This window comes from Hyla sarda, chromosome 2, assembly GCF_029499605.1.
Source record: "Hyla sarda isolate aHylSar1 chromosome 2, aHylSar1.hap1, whole genome shotgun sequence".
Taxonomy (NCBI): Eukaryota; Metazoa; Chordata; class Amphibia; order Anura; family Hylidae; genus Hyla; species Hyla sarda.
Window position 1 is genome coordinate 324,602,646 of NC_079190.1, and position 16,319 is coordinate 324,618,964.

The following is a 16,319-nucleotide window of genomic DNA, read 5'->3' on the forward strand; positions in this document are numbered from 1 at the left end:
TGTGGCACACAGACATACAATGCACAGACTAAGTGAACTTCTCTCCTTTTTATCTGCTTTCAGATGGGATTTTTATATTGCCCACACCTGTTACTTGCCCCAGGTGAGTTTAAAAGAGCATCACAGGTTATAAACATTCTTATTTTTACACAATTTTGAAAGGGTGCCAATAATTTTGTCCAGCGTATTTTTGGAGTTTGGTGTGACATTATGTCCAATTTGCTTTTTCCCCCTCCTTTTTTGGCTTAAATTTTATGCACACAAAGGGAATAAACATGTGTATAGCAAAACATGTGTTACTGCAATCCTTTTCTGTGAGAAATACTTCATTTTCTAGAAAAATTTTAGGGCTGCCAACATTTACGGCAATGACTGTATTTACAGGGCTGACAGTTCTTACTTCAGTTCTTGTTTGCATCAACAAAGAAGAACGAATAAGGGTCTTGGCTCAAAACCCTGTTTATATAATAGCTCTTTGTGATTAAGGCAAATATTTGAAGTGCATGACTGTGACGTAAAAATATTCGGCACCCTAGACCTTTAACCTAATTCTGTAATGACACAGCAGTGTAGATAAACTTTTCATTGCTAATATGAATGTTGTGATCGTAGACTATCATTCCTGGTATGTATCCTTTCACTATTAGAGATATATATATACAGTGGGGCAAAAAAGTATTTAGTCAGCCACCAATTGTGCAAGTTCTCCCACTTAATAAGATGAGAGAGGCCTGTAATTTTCATCATAGGTATACCTCAACTATGAGAGACAGAATGAGAAAAAAAAAATCCATAAAATCACATTGTCAGTCTGATTTTTTAAAGAATTTATTTGCAAATTATGGTGGAAAATAAGTAATTGGTCAATAACAAAAGTTCATCTCAATACTTTGGTATATACCCTTTGTTGGCAATGACAGAGGTCAAACGTTTTCTGTAAGTCTTCACAAGGTTTGTACAAACTATTGCTGGTATTTTGGCCCATTCTTCAGTGCAGATCTCCTCTAGAGCAGTGATGTTTTGGTGCTGTCGCTGGGCAACACAGACTTTCAACTCCCTCCAAAGGTTTTCTATGGGGTTGAGATCTGGAGACTGGCTAGGCCACTCCAGGACCTTGGAATGCTTCTTACAAAGCCTCTCCTTTGTTGCCTGGGGGGGTGTTTGGGATCATTGTCATGCTGAAAGACCCAGCCATGTTTCATATTCAATGCCCTTACTGATGGAAGGAGGTTTTCAATCAAAATCTCACGATACATAGCTCCATTCATTCTTTCCTTTACACGGATCAGTCGTCCTGGTCCCTTTGCTGAAAAACAGCCCCAAAGCATTATGTTTCCACCCCCATGCTTCACAGTAGGTATGGTTTTCTTTGGATGCAACTCAGCATTCTTTCTCCTCCAAACACGACGTGTTGAGTTTTTACTAAAAAGAGCAAGCGAAAGAAGATAAGCGGCATACCGGGGTAACTTGAAGGTAAAATCCAGAGCTTTATTCGGTGTATATTAACACATGGCAAGGGGAGGACAAGAGTGCAGGAGGCAAATAAAATGGGCAACAATTGTTTCGCACAAATAATGTGCTTCTACTGGCCCTTGTCAGGGGCCAGTAGAAGCACATTATCCATGCAAAACAATTGTCTTCTTTCGATTGCTGTTTTCAACTGGGCTGATTTTCCTAAAGCCGTGCACCAAGAGTGACGCCAGGCTCCTACTATAGGAACAGATAAGTCCATTTACCGTATAGTTGCTTCTGCATTGCTGTGCCGCATACTGTTTTTCTATTTTGCATTTGTACCAAAAAGTTCTACTTTGGTTTCATCTGACCATATGACATTCTCCCAGTCCTCTTCTGGATCATCCAAATGCTCTCTAGCAAACTTCAGACAGGCCCGGACATGTACTGGCTTAAGCAGAGGGACACGTCTGGCACTGCATGATTTGAGTCCCTGGCGGCATAGTGTGTTACTGATGGTAGCTTTTGTTACTTTGGTTCCAGCTCTCTGCAGGTCATTCACTAGGTCCCCCCGTGTGGTTCTGGGATTTTTGCTCACCGTTTATGTGATCATTTTGACACCACGGGCTGAGATCTTGCGTGGAGCCCCAGATCGAGGGAGATTATCAGTGGTCTTGTAGGTCTTCCATTTTCTTTTTTTTAATAATTGTTTATTTTAAAGAATTTTTTCAATTTTCATATAACATCTGAGATACAAAAAGCATAAATTACTTCATATAATGAAATGAGAGAAAACAAGAAAATAAAAACAGAGTCATATATTCAATATAAAAATATGCATGACAATGTACAATGAAGGTAGTATAGTTCTTAATGAGTGTGTCGTAGAAAAACAATATGTAAGTCACTGGAGTATTTAAGTATCGGTATCTAGATTATTAAAAAGAGTCAGTAGTTCATTGAAGTTATCTTTACCTCCCCACAAGGGCCCTGTGGAAGGAGACATCTTTTATTTTATCTTACTATATTTTTTATATATATTATTGTCTAATTGTCATATGTATTTTATATTAGCGGCTATTAAAGGGGTACTTCAGTGCTTAGACATCTTATCCCCTATCCAAAGGATAGGGGATAAGATGCCTGACCGCGGGATTCCCACCGCTGGGGACCCCCGTGATCTTGCACGCGGCACCCCGTTTGTAATCAGTCCCCGAAGCGTGTTCGCTCCGGGTCTGATTACGGGCGGTCACAGGGCGGGCAGCGCGTGACGTCACGCCTCCGCCCCATGTGACATCACACTCCGCCCCTCAATGCAAGCCTATGGGAGGGGGCGTGTTAGCTGTCACGCCCCCTCCCATAGGCTTGCATTGAGGTGCGGGGGCGCATTGAGGTGCGGGGGCGCAGGCGTGACATCACATGCCGCCTGCCCTGTGATCGCCCGTAATCAGACCCGGGGCGCCGCGTGCAAGATCACGGGGGTCCCCAGCGGCGGGACTCCCGCGGTCAGGCATCAAATCCCCTAAGCACCGGAGATGCTTAAGATGATAAGATGTCTAAGCACCGGAGTACCCCTTTTAAATACATTTTCATATTCTCATAAATTTGAAGCACAGTTCCAATTTTTATTTTTAAATTCATATTATAATCATTATGTATCAGTCTTTTCTGGTATTAGTCTAGAGGTGAATGGTTTTTATTCTTTTTCTCCCTATTTCAGTTTGTGTACTTTTTTTGGTGTAAGTACTTTCCATTCATACTTCGACTAATTTTTTGTGAGCTGCACTTCCATATTCTTTTTTCTTAAAAGTTAGATTTTATTTCCATCATTTACACTTTCAAAATAACAGAAAACAAAAAATGTTGTCTGCAAAAGTTTGGACACCCTGCAGCGTTAATATCTTGTAGCCAGTCTTTCAATTCTTGTTTGAGGTATCTTTGCCCATTCTTCCTTACAAAAGTCTTCCAGTTGTTTGAGATTTCTGGGCTGTCTGTCACGCCTTGCTCTTTAAAGGTCTATCCATAAATTTTCAATTATGTTGAGGTCAGGAGATTGTGAAGGCCATGGCAAAACCTTCAGTTTACGCCTTTTGATGTAATCCCCCGTGGATTTCGAGGTGTGTTTAGGATCATTATCCATTTATAGAAGCCATCCTCTCTTTAACTTCAGCTTTTTCACATATGGCATCAAGTTAGCATCCAAAATTTTCTGAAATTTTATTGAATCAATTTTTCCTTCACCTCGTGAGATGTTCCTTGTGCCACTGGCTGCAATACAAGCCCAAAGCATGATTGATGCACCCCCATGCTTAACGGTTGGACAGAGGTTCTTTTCATTAAATTCTGTTCCCCTTCTTCTCCAAACATACCTTAGCTCATTCCGGCCAAAAAGTTCAATTTTAACCTCCATCGGTCCACAGAACTTTTTTCCAAAATGCATCAGGCTTGTCTATATATTCATTTACAAAGTTCAAACGCTGTTTTTTGTGGTGAGGACGTAGAAGAGGTTTTCTTCTGATGACTCTTCCATGAAGACCATATTTGTACAAGTATCTTTCTGGAGGGATTGTGCAGTCAAATGTGGGTTTTGAATTGTTTTTCTCACAATTCTGCGAGCTGTTCTGTCTGATATTTTTCTTGGTCTTCCAGATCTTGTTTTAACTTTCACTGTTCCTAATGACTGCAATTTCTTAATTACATTCCAAACCGAGGATATTGACACCTGAAAACGTTTTGCTATCTTCTTATAGCCTTCTCCAGCTTTGTGAGCGTCAACTATTCTCTAGAAGAACCCATAGTGCTGATTGTTGGAGCAAGGTCAGATGAGTCTGGGCATTTAAAACCTTTGAGATTGACATCCCCTGGTCTTCCCAGATGATGATTGAGAACAATCCATGACACTGGCAGGTCTCAGCTTTGCAAAGGGGGCAGTGCATTCTATAAATTCTGCAGGGTGCCCAAACTTTTGCAGACGCCATTTTTTTTGTTTTCTGTTATTGTGAAAGTGTAAATGATGGAAATAAAATCTAACTTTTGTTGACATATTATAAGATTGTCTAATCTGTAATCTGATTCCTTTTGTAGATTTTTCCATCTTTCTTGGCTTCTTTATGCACATTAATACACATTTTTACCTGGGGTGCCCAAACTTTTGATCCCCACTGTAATAGAAATAGATTAGAAAAAAATTATCTGTATCTGCTGCTAAGCACAAAAAAAAAATCTAGGTGACACATTCCCTTTTAACGATAGGGTCATACCTAGCACATCCGCAGCGTATTTGATGCTGCAGATGCGCTACTGATTGTACCTAGAGTGTGCCTTCTGCTGTACCCGTGTGTCCTGCTTCATCTGCTCGTAGCAATCGGACCCCCTGCGATCAAACAGTTATCCCCTATTCTGCGGATAGGGGATAAGTTATATACAGCTGCAGATCTCTTTTAAGTTCACGGCCATCTGACTGATTCCTTGAATTGTCAGACAAACTATAAACCCACATATCTCAGATGCTGTTTTGAGATTTTCCATTGAGATGTTTGCTTTTGAAGGTTTTTCTAAAAGAACATACCAAGTCATGATGTTAGTTAATATCATGCAGTAGTAAGGAATTCATGATGTGCGACTGTGGTGCAAATTTACATCAGCCCTGACTTGGCTTACAAAACTGACTGCAAACAACATTCTTAAAAAGTCGCACATTTTGTTGCACGTGATATAAAAGTGGCACAAAAAGCCGCAGAGTGGCACCATACAAAGTGATTTACTGATGTAAGAAATGTGATCAATACCAGATTTATCACTTGCCCTGCACCATGTAATACATCTGGTGCAGGTACACAGTTACCACCACATGAATTAATGGGGTAAAAGGATGTTCACCTACACCACTCTTGATGAATTCCCCCCACAGTGCCTGCACGGTTAAGCCATCTACTGTTTTTGTGAATTATATTTTTGTACTTTGATATTCCATTTTATTGACACGACACGCGAACCTCTCCTTATTTTGTTGATGTGCTAAGAAGTGTTTATGAGGCACTATGTGAACATGTAATCCCCCACTGTCATATTTAGCTGTTCTGCATTCCCTTGATGTACTCAGTCAACAGTAACCTATGGCTATGAAAGAAAGATTTTAGAAGACACTTGGTGATAAAACGGCTTGCATAATATAGTCCACATTTTAGTTGTGGCTTCACAGAGAGAGCTTTCTAGGGTGTTAAAGGGTACCTTATACTATTAAAATTCTGACGTCATAATTTCATGTCAGAAGTTTTGATCGATGTAGGTCCAGGTGCTGAGATCTTTACTAATCACTAGAATGAAGGGTCAGAAGCAAGAAGCACACACCTGAGCATTGCATCCCTTCTTTTTTCTTCTTCATTCTGCTTATGTTAGCAAAGTGAGCATTATATGGACTGTCAGAAAGTCTCATTGATTTACTTTAAATCTATATATCGCTTGCTCTGTTTCATGAGAAGAGCTTAGCAGAAGAACCAATGAACATAGCGGTCAGCTGAATGCTGCTTACTTTAGTTCTAATGATCAGTGGAGGTCTCAGCATCCGGTCCCACACTGATCAAAATTTCTGACATCTAGCTATGACATATCATAATATAATTTAGAGAGAGGTACCATTTTAACACCTTAGAACAGTGTTTCCCAACCAGTGTGCCTCCAGCTGTTGCAAAACTACAACTCCCAGCAGGAGTTTTAGTTTTGCAACAACTGAAGGCAAACTGGTTAGAAAACTCTGCTCTAGAATGTTAAATAACTAAAGTAGACTTTTACCCATCAGAAATATGCCGTGTTTGCATTTGACCTCAAGTACTTTATGTCACATTTGCATCAGATATACACACCCACACATACATACTTTGGGCTTCATTTATCTACTGTCTTAGATAGAAAGATCTAAAGACATAAATTATCTTTTTGTAGTGAAATGGTTTAGGCAATAGATTATCACATTTATACCCAGGGCCCTGTTTATCTACAGAAGATTTTAAAACGATAGTTACCCCTTAACCATTTCAATCAGCTTCTCAAATATAACTTTCCCTTGTGCTTTGTACACTTGAGGCCTGTAACACCACAGGAAACAACAAAATAACTATAAATGGGCTGTACAGGAGAAGTTTCCAAAACACAACCCCCTTCTCGGACATCATCTTCTGCTCTGCAGCTATTTTCGGAAGCTTTACTTCACAGACTTCCGGCTGTATCCACCCCCACATGTACTCTATTATACTGGTTATACTGAGAGCTCTCTGATCCATATTACCTGCTGTAGCTGCATAGTGTGAGCAGAAAACAGAGGAAAGTAGCTAAAAGGAATCCGAGAAATAGGAAGTGATGCCAAAGAATGGGGCATCATATTGGCAACTTCTAATCTATACGCAAGTTACATGTAGCCATTTTGTTGTTTCATGTGGTGTTATCTGGGATATCTTGGGGGTTAAACAGGTACTATGTTGCGATCATCACATGTGGACAAACATATATCTACATTTTGCTTACATGCATCAATCGCAACACAGTATATGCCCCGCTGTCTCAGCAAACCCATTTAAGTGGGGAGGAAGTTTTAAGGCTGAAATGACACCAAAGTGAGCTATCGGGGAGAGAGGAAAGGTAATACCTTTACATCTTTCTGTATAACCCCTATAAGAACCTATGGTGTACCCTAGGGTGGTTTGTTTTTCGACTTTTTTGGTTCCGATGGGACAAAACTTTCTGTCTGCAGAAGTCCTACCCAACCATGTAGAGCTTTTTCGACTACAGTAAAGATGGTAACAAATTTACCCTTATTGTGAAATTTGGGCAAGGCCTGTCTGTATAAGACAGTAGATAGAATTTGGTGAGGACATGCCTCTTGACCTTATACTCTCGTAGACACCTCTGTCACAAATTTCACAGTCCTCTCCCTTTCCACTGTATAGCATGAGTATTTAGTTAAAGACCACCCTGGCACTCGTGTCAAGAAGAGAAACATGCCTTAACACATTAGGGACTGTGGATTATCTCAGGTAATCATTCTAGTATAATCCTTAGCTCATTTCCTATATAAAACATGGAACTAATAGTGGAACCAAATTTTGCATGTGAGTTCCCCTTATGAGTGGGTAACTTTTTCAGAGTATTAGGATTTGACTAGATAAAAAATATGAAAAAACAAGCCACCCTAGTGTACAATGCATTTCTGAAAGTTGCTCTGGTATACAACCATAGTAACTCTTGAACTCCTTTGACCAACTTTATACCTTAACTAAGTTTTCTGATAACTAGTTGACTTTTTTGGGTCCTGTTGTAGTTCAGTGCTTTGATTTAAATAAATGAATAATCTTTTAATTTGAACTATATTTATCTCATAAATACTCCAAATCGTACCATTACTTTGATACCCTCTGGGAAATTATGAATAAATAGACTGCTGGCCGTTACTATTCCCCATGGCTATGGAGTGATTATGCTCTGTCAGCACTGATGCACTGATTGTAAAATGTCATGTATGACAACTCCCTTATCCTTTTAATTAGGGAACAGAGGAATGGCACAATTCAAAATCTAATATGTACAGTAGTCTCCTGACACTTCCTTCAGTGGCAGATGTTTGGGGAGAGAGGAATCAGGCATGTTGGATTTTAAAGGGGTACTCCCGTGGAAAACTTTTTTTTATTTTTTTATTAACTGGTGCCAGAAAGTTGAACAGATTTGTAAATCACTTCTATTAAAAAAATCTTAATCCTTCCAGTACTTTTTAGGGGCTATATACTAAAGAGAAATCCAAATAGAAGTGCATTTACTGTGATGACCTGACCACAGTGCTCTCTGCTGACCTCTGCTGTCCATTTGAGGAATTGTCCAGAGAAGAAGAAAATCCCCATAGCAAACATATGCTTCTCTGGACAGTTCCTAAAATGGACAGCAGAGGTCAGCAGAGAGCACTGTGGTCAGGACATTACAGGAAATGCATTTCTTTTTGGATTTCTCTTTAGTATACAGCCCCTAAAAAGTACTGGAATGATTAAGATTTTTTAATAGGAGGGATTTACAAATCTGTTTAACTTTCTGGCACCCGTTGATTTAAAAAAAAAAAGTTTTCCACGGGAGTACCCCTTTAACTACCCAATTTTTTGTTCTTAGCAAAATAAACCACTGCCAGACTTGATTGGCAGTGGTTTTCTCCCCATTCCCAATTCAGAACTCACAAATGTATTCTATTTGCCATGTTCTTGTATGTATATGCTATAATAAGTAATTATTTTCTTTTTTTCTCACAAACTGTAGGTGTTGCAGTGTTTGCATGGAAAGGCGAATCAGAGGATGATTTTTGGTGGTGCATTGATCGCTCTGTAAATGGTGATAGCTGGCAGCCAAACATGGTACTTAGGAGTTAGAAGCTACCTCTTTCATTAAAACAACAAATTAACAGGGAATATAACCCTCAGACCAGTCTATTAGCTAAGAATAAATATTGTACAATCCATTCAGTGATCTAAGCTGAAGGACATGTAGATGCTATCTATTACATGAGAGCTAATCAAAGGTCTATTCTAGTATCTGCCAAAAACATTCCAAACACATATTGTGACAAAAGACAAGAGGAGGGAAGGAAGGGGGGGTAATGGGAAAAGTAAAGACGTACCACAAAGAGAGGATCTAGTCCTATTAAGCTGGATATTATTGAGTCAGGGAACCCCTTAAACATCTAGTTGGATCCAAAAGGTGTCCCAAAGTGACCAAACTGCATTTAAATAAAATAGATTATCTTTGTTTCTTCTAGTTCTTAGTTATCAAGCAACTCCTTCTTTCATCTTACGACTCCTTTAGATTGTATTACCTGTAAAGAGCATGACTGTTATAAATATTGTACCACCAATAAATATCTTAAATATATAGAACAGAAAAATCACTGCAGCACACACAAATTAGGTTAAATGTGAAAAAAAAAGACTGGTGCTTATCTGTGATGGAATTAAACTACACTTCCACTCTACTCCTTGTTGTTTTTTATTATATAGTCCATGAAAAACATGTTAAAAAAAAATCAATTTATGATATATACTTACATAGTATGGTTATTAAAGTGTAAGGCGTCCACGTCCACCTGATGAGCTGAGGGCTCATGGACACACATGATGCATCTCACACTTACATCAGAGCAACCAATAGAAATAGCTTTCTGCCTATAGGTTCTGCAGTGGCAGAAAATACTCCTGCAGGGAAAGTAGGAACAGCCTTTATTGTCAGCTGCCGGAGCGGCAAGGAGATTGATTCTGTTGAGAACACTCCTCCAGCTCCACTCCAGCTTCAATGTAACACATAGAAACCAAAATACTGATAATTAGATTTTTAAGCTACAAACACAGTAAACTACATTAAAACAGCTATTTCCAGCCTTTAAAAAATACCCAGTGGAGGAATGGGGAAGCAAAAAAAATGTACTTACTTTTAGCTCCTTGTCATTCGAGCACTGCTGCTGCTACAGAATGCCTGGCGAAGTGCCCCAATGATTTCCTGTACACTCACAGGAGTGTACAGTGTTCATGTGCAAGGGGTGAGTATAGCTTTTTGAAAGTTTTATTATACTTCCCATTCCTTGCTCTTGGGTAAGACTGGAAACCCTTTTAAAGGGGTACTCAGGCACTTAGACATCTTATCCCCTATCCAAAGGATAGGGGATAAGATGCCTGATCACGGGGGTCCCGCCGCTGGGGACCCCCGTGATCTTGCACGCAGCACCCCAGTTAAAATCAGTCCCCGGAGCATGTAACTGGGGTGCTGCGTGCAAGATCACGGGGGTCCCCAGCGGCGGTACCCCCACGATCAGGCATCTTATCCCCTATCCTTTGGATAGGGGATAAGATGTCTAAGCGCCGGAGTACCCCTTTAACAGCTGTCAGGAGTTTTGTTAAAAACATTATTGATGTAATAACCCATTTAAACCTCTTATCACTGCTATCTTCTTTTTTCTTAGATCCTGGATGATGGAGGAGATTTAACTCATTGGGTATACAAGAAGTACCCTAATGTGTACAAAAAGATCCGCGGTATTGTGGAGGAGAGCGTGACTGGGGTTCATCGGTAAGCCTATTTTCCCTGACAATTAGCAGTGATGCTTCAATTAACAGTGATGCTTCATCTTTTGAAGCTGCCATTATATTTCGACGATATCTAGAGTCTCTAGTCGATATCTAGAGCTCAGGAGTGAGTCTAAACATTGCTGCTGTACATTTTTTTGATGGAATAAATATTTTTTCACTTTTTATCACACCCTGGAGTGCTGCATTGAATTTCTGTTTGCTTGTATCCAAGAGGGACTGACAGGGACCTGGTCTCTGATCTTTGCTTGCATCCGCACTTTATGGCCTTATCTTGGAATTGGTCAAGTTTTTCAGATTTTTTGGTTGCAAAATCTGGCGCATGCGACACAACGTGAATGCAAAACCCAAGAAAAAAAGTCAGATTACCTTTAGTAAATGAACAGGGCCAATGAACATGCATATACAGTGGGGCAAAAAAGTATGTAGTCAGCCACCAATTATGCAAGTTCTTTCACTTAAAAAGATAAGAAAGGCCTGTAATTTTCATCATAGATATATCTCAACTATGAGAGACATAATGAGAAAAAAAAATCCATAAAAACACATAGTCCTATTTGCAAATTATGGTGGAAAATAAATATTTGATCACCTACAAACAAGCAAGATTTCTGTCTCTCACAGACCTGTAACTTCTTCTTTTAAGAGTCTCCTCTGTCCTCCACTCGTTACCTGTATTAATGGCACCTGTTTGAACTTGTTATCAGTATAAAAGACACCTGTCCACAACCTCAAACAGTCACACTCCAAACTCCACTATGGCTAAGACCAAACATCTGTCGAAGGACACCATAAACAAAATTGTAGACCTGCACCAGGCTGGGAAGACTGAATCTGCAATAGGCAAGCAGCTTGGTGTGAAGAAATCAACCGTGGGAGCAATTATTAGAAAATGGAAGACATACAAGACCACTGATAATCTCCCTCGATCTGGGACTCCATGCAAGATCTCACCCCATGGTGTCAAAATGATCACAAGAACAGTGAGCAAAAATCACAGAACCACACAGGGGGACCTAGTGAATGACCTGCAGAGAGCTGGGACCAAAGTAACAAAGGCTACCATCAGGAACACACTACACCGCCATGGACTCAAATCATGCAGTGCCAGACGTGTCCCCCTGCTTAAGCTAGTACATGTCTGGGACTGTCTGAAGTTTGCTAGAGAGCATTTGGATAATCCAGAAGAGGATTAGGAGAATGTTATATGGTCAGATGAAACCAAAGTAGAACTTTTTGGTAAAAAACGCAACTCGTCGTGTTTGGAGGAGAAAGAATGCTGAGTTGCATCCAAAGAACACCATACCTACTATGAAGCATGGGGGTGGAAACATCATGCTTTGGGGCTGTTTTTCAGCAAAGGGACCAGGAGGACTGATCTGTGTAAATGAAAGAATGAATGGGGCCATGTATCGTGAGATTTTGAGTGAAAACCTCCTTCCATCAGCAAGGGTATTGAAGATGAAATGTGGCTGAGTATTTCAGCATGACATTGATCCCAAACACCTTGTCCGGGCAACTAAGGAGTGGCTTCGTAAGAAGCATTTCAAGGTCCTGGAGTGGCATAGCCAGTCTCCAGATCTCAACCCCATAGAAAACCTTTGGAGAGAGTTGAAAGTCCATGTTGCCCAGTGACAGTCCCAAAACATCACTGCACTAGAGAAGATCTGCATTGAGGAATGGGCCAAAATACCAGCAACAGTGTGTGAAAACCTTGTGAAGACTTACAGAAAACGTTTGACCTCTGTCATTGCCAACAAAGCGTATATAACAAAGTATTGAGATGAACTTTTGTTATTGGCCAAATACTTTCCACCATAATTTGCAAATAAATTCTTTAAAAATCAGAAAATGTGATTTTATGGATTTTTTTTCTCATTCTGTCTCTCATAGTTGAGGTATACCTATAATGAGAATTACAGGCCTCTCTCATCTTTTTAAGTGGGAGAACTTGCACAGTTGGTGGCTGACTGACTAATTTTTTGCCCCACTGTACATCAAAATTAAGAAATACATGCAGATAGTAGTATTTATTCATATTTAATTTGTAACTACATATTAATAAATAATATAAATGTTATATTAGTTTTAATAATCACAAAGTAAAAATATCTCCTCTGAACTATGCACTCAGTGATTACAGTTACATCCAGTGATTCACAGGTGACATTTTAGATAACCTGATATTTTGCTTGCCACTTTTGGGAGCCCATACATGTACCGATAGTGTGTCTTGACCTGCTATACATATTAAATCACCACTGAGGCCAGGATATTAAAGATTTGACATCTCCTGCAAACTCTTTGGGGGAGATTTATCAAAACCTGTCTAGAGGAAAATTTGCTGAGTTGCCCATAACAACCAATCAGGTCACTTCTTATATTTTTGACAAGGCCTCTGCAAAATGAAAGAATCGAGCTGATTGGTTGCTATGGGCAACTTTTCCTCTGCACAGGTTTTGATAAATCTCCCCCTTTATTTTTATTATATGTTCAGACAATCACTTTAAATATAGTAATGCTAAGATATTTTTATACACATTATACAATATGCTTCATGTATTCTTACAGCCTGTATCAACTGTCCAAGGCTGGGAAGCTCTGCGTTCCTGCCATGAATGTGAATGACTCCGTCACCAAACAGAAATTTGACAATTTATACTGCTGTCGTGAGTCAATACTGGATGGGTAAGAAATGTGTGTTGTAATACTGTCTATACTGTTGGTCTATACTGTCAATCCAAGTAACTTTCTAGTTTAACCTCTTAACGACGCAGGACGCAAATGTACTTAACGCACCAGGACGTACATTTACGTCCTATACATAACCGCGAGCATCGGAGCGATGCTCGGGTCATGCGCGGCAGGTCCTGGCTGCTGATAGCAGGCAGGGACCCGCCAGTAATGGCCGACATCCGCGATCGCGCGGATGTCCGCCATTAACCACTCAGATGCCCTGATCAATACAGATCACGGCATCTGCAGTATTGCGATCACTAAAATGGATGATCGGATCGCCCGCAGTGCTGCCGCAGAGATCCGATCATCCAAAATGGCAGACGGAGGTCCCCTCACCTGCCTCCACTTCCTTCCACGGGTCTTCTGCTCTGGTCTGAGATCGAGCAGACCAGAGCAGAAGATGACTGATAACACTGATGAGTGCTATGCCCTATGCATAGCACTGAACAGTATTAGCAATCAAATGATTGCTATAAATAGACTAGTAAAATTAAAAGTAAAAAAAAGTTTGAAAAAATTTAAAAAAATAATTTAAAATCCGCTCCCCCAATAAAAATTTTAATTGTCAAATTTTTCCCATTTCACCCCCAAAAAATGTAAAAAGAAAAAAAGAAGAAAAATGTAATAAACATATTTGGTATCGACGCATGCGTAAATATCTGAACTATTAAAATATAATGTTAATGATTCAGTATGGTAAACGGCGTGAACGTGTAAAAAAAAAAGTCCAAAATTGCTGCTTCTTTTATAACATTTTATTCCCCCAAAAAACTGATAAAAAATTTATTAGAAATCAATTAAAAGTACAGATCATGGCGCAAAAAATGAGCCCTTATACCGCCGCTTATACAGAAAAAGGAAAAAGTTATAGGTCTTCAAAATAGAGGGATTTTAAACGTACTAGTTTGGTTAAAAAGTTTGCGATTTTTTTAAGCGCAACAGTAACAGAAAAGTATGTAATCATTAGTATCATTTTAATCGTATTGACCCAAACAATAAAGAACATATGTCATTTTTACCATAAATTGTATGGCGTGAAAACAAACCTTCCAAAATTAGCAAAATTGCGGTTTTCTTTTTAATTTCCCCACACAAATAGTATTTTTTTGGTTGCGCCATTTTATGGTATAGTGATTGATGGCATTACAATGGACAACTGGTCACGCAAAAAACGAGCCCTCATACTAGTCTGTGGATGAAAGTATAAAAGATTTTGGATTTTTTGAAGGCAAGGAGGAAAAAAACAAAACGTAAAAATAAAATTGTTTGAGTCCTTAACCCCTTAAGAACTCAGCCCATTTTGGCCTTAAGGACTCAGACAATTTAATTTTTACGTTTTCATTTTTTCCTCCTCGCCTTCTAAAAATCATAACTCTTTTATATTTTCATCCACAGACTAGTATGAGGGCTTGTTTTTTGCGTGACCAGTTGTCCTTTGTAATGACATCACTCATTATATCATAAAATGTATGGCGCAACCAAAAAACACTATTTTTGTGGGGAAATTAAAACGAAAAACGCAATTTTGCTAATTTTGGAAGGTTTTGTTTTCACGCCGTACAATTTATGGTAAAAATGACGTGTGTTCTTTATTCTTAGGGTCAATACGATTAAAATGATACCCATTATTACATACTTTTATATTATTGTTGTGCTTAAAAAAAATCACAAACTTTTTAACCAAATTAGTATGTTTATAATCCCTTTATTTTGATGACCTCTAACTTTTTTATTTTTCCGTATAAGTGGCGGTATGGGGGCTCATTTTTTGCGCCATGATCTGTACTTTTTTTTGATACCACATTTGCATATTAAAAAACTTTTAATACACTTTTTATAATTTTTTTTTTAATAAAATGTATTAAAAAAGTAGGAATTTTGGACTTTTTTTTATTTTTTTTCGTTCACGCCGTTCACCGTACGGGATCATTAACATTTTATTTTAATAGTTCGGACATTTATGCATGCGGCGATACCAAATATGTCTATAAAATGTTTTTTACGCTTTTTGGGGGTAAAATAGGAAAAAACGGACGTTTTACTTTTTTATTGGGGGAGGGGATCTTTCACTTTTTTTTTTACTTTAACTTTTAAATTTTTTTACATTTTTTTTTACACTTGAATAGTCCCCATAGGGGACTATTCATAGCAATACCATGATTGCTAATACTGATCTGTTCTATGTATAGGACATAGAACAGATCAGTATTATCGGTCATCTCCTGCTCTGGTCTGCTCGATCACAGACCAGAGCAGGAGACGCCGGGAGCCGCACGGAGGAAGGAGAGGGGACCTCTGTGCGGCGTTATGAATGATCGGATCCCCGCAGCAGCGCTGCGGGCGATCCGATCGTTCATTTAAATCGCGAACTTCCGCAGATGCCGGGATCTGTATTGATCCCGGCACCTGAGGGGTTAATGGCGGACGCCCGCGAGATCGCGGGCGTCGGCCATTGCCGGCGGGTCCCTGGCTGCGATCAGCAGCCGGGATCAGCCGCGCATGACACTGGCATCGCTCCGATGCCCGCGGTTATGCTTAGGACGTAAATGTACGTCCTGGTGCGTTAAGTACCACCTCACCAGGACGTACATTTACGTCCTGCGTCCTTAAGGGGTTAAAGGGGTACTCCGGTGGAAAACTTTTTTTTTTTTAAATCAACTGGTGCCAGAAAGTTAAACAAATTTGTAAATTACTTCTATTAAGAAATCTTAATCCATCCAGTACTTCATAGCTGCTGAATACTACAGAGGAAATTATTTTCTTTTTGGAACACAGAGCTCTCTGCTGATATAATGAGCACAATGCTCTCTGCTGACATCTCTGTCCATTTTAAGAACTGTCCAGATTAGGAGAAAATCCCCATAGCAAGCATATGCTGCTCTGGACAGTTCCTAAAATGGACAGAGATGTCAGCAGAGAGCTCTAAACTAAACTAGTTGTACAGCTATATAATCTGTAAAAGAGTTCAAAGGTAGATATATGGCCTTTCTGCACATAATATACATAGACAATGAGTTTTTAGTA

General features: G+C 39.4%; 1 protein-coding gene and 1 long non-coding RNA gene across 14 annotated transcripts in view; one reads left to right on the plus strand and one right to left on the minus strand.

The window, feature by feature from the left end:
- The window catches only part of AHCYL1 (adenosylhomocysteinase like 1), a 107,864-nt gene that overhangs the window by 62,898 nt on the left and 28,647 nt on the right, over positions 1-16,319 (plus strand). For all 13 annotated transcript variants that reach the window (XM_056557916.1, XM_056557914.1, XM_056557915.1 and 10 more), the window contains exons 6-8: positions 8,743-8,837; positions 10,433-10,539; positions 13,128-13,244. In XM_056557916.1, coding sequence (XP_056413891.1) covers positions 8,743-8,837; positions 10,433-10,539; positions 13,128-13,244 — 319 coding nt within the window. The remainder of the gene's footprint in view (positions 1-8,742; positions 8,838-10,432; positions 10,540-13,127; positions 13,245-16,319) is intronic.
- On the minus strand, positions 705-9,833 carry LOC130356402 (uncharacterized). Its single transcript, XR_008888871.1, has 3 exons — positions 9,525-9,833; positions 9,101-9,295; positions 705-2,198 (listed from the first exon to the last, which is right to left on the minus strand). It is a non-coding gene; the product is annotated as an uncharacterized LOC130356402 (long non-coding RNA).